The sequence below is a fragment of the Gossypium hirsutum genome, chromosome D05 (genome assembly GCF_007990345.1).
Source record: "Gossypium hirsutum isolate 1008001.06 chromosome D05, Gossypium_hirsutum_v2.1, whole genome shotgun sequence".
Classification (NCBI taxonomy): domain Eukaryota; kingdom Viridiplantae; phylum Streptophyta; class Magnoliopsida; order Malvales; family Malvaceae; genus Gossypium; species Gossypium hirsutum.
In genome coordinates this window covers 11,477,122-11,484,946 of record NC_053441.1, presented here as the reverse complement: position 1 = coordinate 11,484,946, position 7,825 = coordinate 11,477,122, and the positions used below count along the sequence as shown (strand labels likewise).

General features: G+C 32.2%; 1 protein-coding gene across 1 annotated transcript; it reads right to left on the bottom strand.

Moving 5' to 3' along the window:
- Positions 1-1,082: 1,082 nt before the first annotated feature.
- LOC107903216 (histidine-containing phosphotransfer protein 4) lies at positions 1,083-2,500 on the bottom strand. The gene is made up of 6 exons (XM_016829258.2): positions 2,350-2,500; positions 2,093-2,223; positions 1,935-2,003; positions 1,656-1,727; positions 1,405-1,477; positions 1,083-1,327 (listed from the first exon to the last, which is right to left on the bottom strand). Exons 1-6 carry the CDS (start codon positions 2,407-2,409, stop codon positions 1,280-1,282), a joined length of 453 nt encoding a protein of 150 aa, XP_016684747.1. The 5' UTR covers positions 2,410-2,500; the 3' UTR covers positions 1,083-1,279.
- Positions 2,501-7,825: the final 5,325 nt, after the last annotated feature.

Genomic DNA, 7,825 nt, shown 5'->3' with positions numbered 1-7,825 from the left:
TTATTTTTATTTTAAAAATTAATTTCTTTAAAATTTATATATCTTTATTAACTTTTTTGCTAAAAAGTGAGTCGGCTTATACTCGAGAAACCAAGTCACTAAAGAACTTGAGCAAAGCAAACCTTGTCTACTCCTAAAACATCCATCAAAAAACTTGGTAGAAAAGGGAGGGTAGTCGGTAAAAAATCAATGTAGGCGAGAACGGAGTAGATGGCGGGGAAAGGAGTTGGAGAGGGAAAAAGAAAATGCAAGAGAGGAAAGTGAAGGAGAGGATGAGAAGAGAATGGGAAACTTTGCTAATGATAACCAAATGGAGCAACAAAAGGAAGAAATAAAGAAGAAAAGGGAGGAGGAGGAGGTAAAAGGGGGAGAAAGACTAATGATTGGCAGCCGGTTGACTAGAATGAAGGAGACTGATGAATGATTTATAAGAGGTTTAACCAAAATTATAGCATGGTATTTGTTTTTTTTCTCAAAGTGATTGAAATTCGGGCTGAAAGTCTTGGTCTCAAATTGTTATACAACTACATCTAATATTGATATATTTGAAGCATGATCTTTAGATTTTTTATTTTTTATAATTGCATTAAAATATTATATATTTATATTAAAATTTATTTGTGATATGTCTTCTTTTTCAAGTTAATCATAATATATCTTGTATGTATTTATAAATCTGAATGGTACATGAATTTTTTATTGTGTTACTTATATTTATTTTTTAAAATATAAAATTTGAAAAAAATACCTATATTATTGAAGTAATAAAATGTAGAATTGCCCATTTTTCTTATAAATTACCGAAAAATATCAAACGCATCCATCTTTTTTTTTTTTGAAGTTGAATAAGAGAGAAAGCCCAATCTAATGTGGGTTGGGTTATGTTGGATCCTCTCTTGGCACCACAACCATACATCACCATCTTCGTATGTTGGGTTTGGGCTTATGGCAGCGCCCTTTAACATGAATCTGAAATATAGTTACTTCATGCTGTCGTCTAAGAATGGCAACATTTGAAAATCTCATTTTTTATTCTTATAGCACCGATTGATGGAAGAGGGAGTAAAAGGTGTTAAGGATAGAATTTCAATTTATTGAAATTATCAACTCAACTACACTTTTTTAATGGATACCAAAATACAAAATATGCACCGACTGATAGAGCAAAGCTTTCTGACGAAGCTCAATCTAAAACATAGCTTTACAAGCAAAATCAAAGCTAATTCAGTAAGGTGAAGTTTGGGAATACAACTACTCACTTCTGCATTGGGCTCTGTCTCTACTTGGGGCGATTTGCACTCTCCATTGGTCCAATTTGTCTTGCCAGCTGATCATAATAGAAAAGAAATTAGCACTAGCAGGACCTAAAATTACATAAGTTAATTTGGGAAAAAAAAAGGGCACCTGAAAGTAAGTTTCAAGCTTCTTTCTCAATGTTGCATATTCTTTCTTCAGTTGCTGGAAAGTCCTCATGCATCTGCAAGTTAAACCAAAGTGGTAGGCTATATTATTGGGATTCTTTTTCATTTTTGAATCAAACATTTATGTCTTAACATATTTTTAGATATGGATATGTGATCCTTCCAAATTCGGGTATATAGATATTGGACTCTATAATACAGGAAGAGGAAGCTTTCAAGAGAAGATGGAATTACCCTTCTGCATTTCCAGACTTGCAATATTCCCTAAACAATGTGCTCTCAGCTTTCACCTTTTTGGCTCCAATGCTGCAACCCATCCCAAAGAATTTTTAAAAATCAATAATTGGTTGTGTTAAAGCCAGCATAGAATATACTTGCTTTTAATTTATACCTATATATCAAGTCTTATTATACAAGATTGTAACTCTTTTCACATTATTTCAGCGGTTTTATTTTTATTTTAAATGAAAAAAAAGAAAAAGAAAAAAAAAAGAGATTTGCTTAACATGCTACCTTGAACTGCTTCCTTTGAACTGATGCATTAACCCATCCAACTTACTAAAATCTAAAGGCCTCCGCTCCCTGGAGAGCACCAAAATGAAAACATATATATATAATATGATGATCATCAAACTGTTGCGGTGGTTGAGTAGCATGAAAATAGAACTTACAGGGCGCGGTCTAAGTTGAGGATTAATCTGGCAGAATCGCGGTAGTATAAGGTGACAACTTCTTCGACAAAATTAGGGTTGGCATCATCTAGGAGTTGCTCCAACTCCATGAATTGTTCATCCAGATATCCCTATATATGTATAAACATCAAAACACTGCTTAAGTTGGTTTTCTCTTATGCCCACATAAATAAGTGAGCAATGAACACATATGTTGAAGATTAAAACCATACAAATTAATGTTGAGGAAAACAAACCTGATCAAACAGGGATTTCCTCATGCTTGCAAGCTGCCTACGCATGGGGTTTCTCTCCATTCACAAATAACTAAAGAAAATGAATAACGAAAAGAAAGGGGAGAATGAAAGAAATTGATGGTTTGAGTGATAGTTGCAGTGGAAATGGGGAAGGAAGAAGGGGGGTTTATATAGTTGAGAAATCCATTGTCAATAATTTTAAATAATCATAAAAGATTAGTTGCTGCTGGAACATACCTACAAATCCCAAGTTTTATAATATATACATTTAAAGTTTAGTATTTATGCACGTGAATTTGAGAATTTAGTATCTAATTAGTACTTAAATTTGAAAATGGTAAGTTAATTTATATTTTTTTAAGTCCCGTTAAAATAAGTTAACATGACATTAACAATCAATAATATGATGACTCGTAATAGTTTCACATTTTGACACATGATAAAATAAAAAATTTAAAATATATAAAAGTTATATTTTTTATACACAGCGTCAAATAATATTTTTAATATTTTTATAAAATTTTAAATTTTAAAGTAATAATATAAAAAATTAAAAAATATTAGTCTAGAATGAATATAAACAAATAATATATTTTATTTTTGTCACATATCACTATACCAGTAATTGTCAATGTCATATAAATTTATTTTAATAATAGGTATTGGAATTTTAACAAAAAATTTTCCAGTGTTGGGTTGCATCACTCATAACTGGGGACTTCATTCTGATTCGGTTTCCAAAAGAACAAAATATCAGATTTGCTTGTCGTTTTTTTCCTCTTAAAAATATCTAACACATGACCCATTATTTAATAATTGTATAATATAATTTTATTTTTATATTGATTTATGTCTTTATCATTTTTGAGAGGATTAAATTAAAATTTAAGAAATAAATTATAAACTTAAAATTTATATGAATAATAATCACAGTTGTATTAGAAAATTCATTTTTTTTCTTATAATTGAATCTTAAAAAACATTACATTTTAATTATCAGCATTTAATTACTTTCAATTTAATAAATATTTGATTTATGAATATCACTTATTACATAAGAATTTTATTTTCATAATAAGAAAAGCCTAAGAAAGCCCCAAAGGCCGAAATTGCCAAATGAAATGGTTTAGAATATGCCATTTCGGCTTCTCTCTTTATGTTTTGGTTTGGCCGCAATTGGCAACTAAAACAGGTTTTTTTAGTGGGCATCAATGAGACAGAATTTATACCGAAGATGTCTATAGGTCTTTTTCGACGGATGTTCATTTTCAATGAGGTGTATTTTCTTTTATCTCGCATTAAAGTATTTAATTTTATCATTACAATTATTTTTACACTAACCACGAGTAAACGTATTGTCCAATCGGGAGGCTCTAAATTAAATTAAGCCATTAAATATCTAAAATGTTAAGCTTTTCTTTTTCTCAATTAAAGAGGGTATATAAGATTAAAATTTTAGACAAAAAAAAAAGACATGCTTTTAAAATCATTCAATGAAAGATTAGTCTTTAACAACATTATAAAGCATTATTATTCTATACTACCTTTAATCTATCCAATTAAATCTTACTCAAACTTTATCATTTTGGTATGATCTAATAATTTCACTATTATAAAACTATTTTCCTTAAAAGAAAATCGAAAAGGAGTGCGTAATTCTACTTGTAGAAATTGTGGAGGGAGCATATATGTAATTACTTAAACAACAAATAGGGAGGTATTAAATTGAAAAAACAAAATTTAGATGGATGTCAAAAGAATAATGTTACCAAAGACAATAAGAAAGCATACAATTTATTGAATCATGATTTTAATTATGGATGAATAGACTATGTGATGATAAAATTTGGAAAGAGAGAGAGAGAGCCAGTGATGATGGCAACACTCCCCTTCAATCCCTTCGCTTTTGTACTACAATTGTATTTTGAGGTCATTTTAAGTTGCTTACGAAAGTCTTTTAGTTTGTATCCATTGATTTTTTTGATAAATAAAATGGGACTTGATTTTTTAATCAAATGCATTTTATCTTAATTTCATCGTTAAGTATTTTCTCATGAGTATGGTGATAGTGCATCTTTACATTCTACATTCGTGCATCAATGCATCAAAAGCTAGATTCTTTGCTAGTTGTATTACCAATTGGTTGTTGCAATACAACTTAACTGCATAGTAACATGCTGCTTTAGACATTTCAAGAGTTGTACTAACCATATGTACATCTCGTGCTTCCGTTACTATTGCCCTGTATTCGGCCTTTGTGCTTGATTGTGGCACAGTAGGTTGTCTCTTGCCATAACAAGAGATGATAGTGGACCCCAAATTGAAAACATCTGATTGCTGACCGTCGCGTACCACAACCACCAACATAATATGCATCATAGTGTCCTACCAATTCACACGAGTCTTGCTGTTATAGTATACGCTATAGTCAAGGGTGTCTTTAACATACCTTAAAATTTGATAAATTGCTTCTAATATATCTGATTGTTGACTGCTGTGTATCACAATCGCCAGCATAATATGCATCATAGTGTCCTACCAATTCACACGAGTCTTGCTATCATAGTATACACCATAGTCAAGGGTGCCTTTAACATACTTTAAAATTTGATAAATTGCTTCTAATTGAGGTTTATTTGATTTCTGCATAAAGCAAGTTACCCTTCCAACTGCATAAATTATATATGGATGCATTAGGGTGAGATATATTAGACTCACGACCATTGTCTACACATGGTGGGACATCATTTGGGTCTTTTTCTTCAACTGAATAAATTTGGGTATTTGTTTCCATTGGTTTTGAAATTTACTTGCATTTAAGCATTCATATTTTGTCAATATATCTCAAACATACTTTTGTTGACTTAAGAACAAACTTTCCTTGGCCCGTTCTATATTAAATCTTAAGAAGTGATTCAATTCTTCAAGCTCGTTTGTCTGAAATCGTGTGGTAAGATTGGCTCGTGTAATGAAGCACTACTAATAGTTTTCCATCACGTGCTTTTACTAACGAGCTTGTGTGTATTGGTGCTACTAAATAGTCGGTGAATACGGGAAATTCTTTTATATATCTTGCCATATCAAGGTCTCAGTACTTGCTTTAACCCATAGATTGCTTTATTTAATTTTGCAACATAATTAGGATGGTTCTTGCTTTCAAATCCCCTTCATTGTTACACATAAATTTCTTTGTCAATAATATCTCCATGTTTGCTAAAATCTCCAAAATTTAGATGTTGTAAGCCCTAATATTACTCAAACAATTGTGATCAAGTTTCATCATACTCAAACCACCATTTTATGGCCTAATTTTGGACAACCTTAATGATACGAAACTCCATTACAATCCAACACAAAATTATATTGGTTAAAATTTCTATTTAATTATGTGTGATTATTTAATACATTTATATTGTTTAATATTTTATTCCATAAACAACTTTAAAATATTAAGATATCTTTTTAATATTTTATTATATTTTTATTAAATATATATTTAAGAAATAAAAGACACTTGTCTTGTGAATAAAAAAATACCTCTACCTTTCTCTTTCATTTTGGTTTCCCGAGGTAAGGTTTTTTGTCGTCGGGTGGCGGACGGCCTGCTTCTCCCTTCTATGTTCTCTTCTCCTGAAGGCTGGTTTTTCACCTTATTGTCGTCGCCGACTTTCTCCCTTCTTCCCCTTCCCCTCTCCCCTCACCTTCCTCCCTCCTTTCTCTTGATGTTGTTTTTTGGAGCGGTTCCCTTCTGGGTTGTCGCCTCTGGCCACTTTGGAACAGTCGGTTTCCTCTCCTCCCTCACCAACCTTTCTCCGGTTCTCCGCTTTCTCGCCTTCCCTCTCGCTCCTCCTGCTTCCCCATGTCGGCCTCCCTTGTTTTTCCAGGGGGTTTTGTCTCGGGTTAAATAAATGTTGGAGGTTTTCTCGAGTTGGCTAGGACTCGCTCACTCGGATCCGGTGTATTTCGCTCGAGGCTTAACTGATTCGTTTGTTTTCTTCGTCTGATCTTAACGGTTTAAACAAGTTAGATGATCTGGGATGGCGTCTTTGTTGGGAGCGGATACCAGGCACTAGTCAACGTGTCTGTTTGCTAGTGGCTAACATCTTCCTGAAGAGCAAGAGGTGTGGTTTTGATGGGTATTGGTGGCGGAGCTGTTCTTACCGGCACAAATTTCTAGGATTTGGCGAATTTCTGGGTATAGTTTATGTGTTGGTAAGGGTTACTACTGTGTTCTCTAATTTGTTTGTGTTGGTAAGGGTTACTACTGTGTTCTCTAATTTGTTTTTCTCTGAACTCATGTTTCAATGTACTGAAACTTTCTACTATGAATTACAAATGTTTCCCCCCAAAAAACACGCATTTGCTGATACACAAATGGTCCCGTACATGTGACATCTCCCCCCTTTTTGTTAAATAAATTTACTATTCAATATTAATGAACTAATTACCTTAATCCGAGCCTTTTGTTTTAGATACTGTATAAATAGGAGATATGTTGGACAACCATCTCATGTTCTCACAAAGCTTTGATTCTATCCTAAGATTTTATGTTGGGAAATCTTTTGCTAAAACTCATTGATTTCAGTATTTCTTTCTTTTATAAAAATTGACAAATATTCACTCCACAATTAATGCCGGAATCTCAACTTAGCTGACTCTAAAAAAATTCATAAAAAAAAAGAATGATTTATTGCTTTAAAAAGAGAAGAAGAAAGAAAATACATCACTTCAATTATGTATGATTTGTTTTCTTTTGTGGGGCAAGAAGCTTAGATCCTCCCTATTCCAAAAACTCGGCTCTTCTTCTCACACTATCTGTAAGGGTTTCATAATTTCAGAGCTCACCTGATTCTGAAGCATCCTACGCAATTTCATTTTCTCACGTCCCACAAAGCTAAATATTTATGTTTCTTTTAGTAACAATAAGCTAATTTTATTTTGTAACTTTTAGGAATAATATAATCTCTGACTCTTGAACTTGATAATCAGGTTCACTTCGGTACTTAAACTTGACAACCACATCTATTTTGGCATTTAAATTTGTATTCCATCAAGATTTGATGTTATTGGAACAAGATCGGATCAATCGGTCAGACCAATTGGATTGATAATCAATCGATATAACAATTCAAACAAAGAGGTTGAATAAAAAAACAGCTTGAAATTGATAAAAGTCGAAAATTAGGACAAAACTCGACAGTTGAATAGGTTGAACCAGTTTAATATTTTTTAATTATTGTTGCTCTAGTGGTCGAATCGGTCGAATAAGGAAACGATGGTCTGATTGGTTGAACTACCGATTCGGTTAATAAAAACATTGGATGTGACACTCTAGATTATATCACGTCATCACCTGAAAATTTATATAATTATTTTTAAATTTTTAAAGTGATGATGTGGCACAATGTTAGAGTGTCACGTCATTAAACCTTTATACTTTTCAAGTTCAATGACTAAAATAGACCTAGTTGTCAAA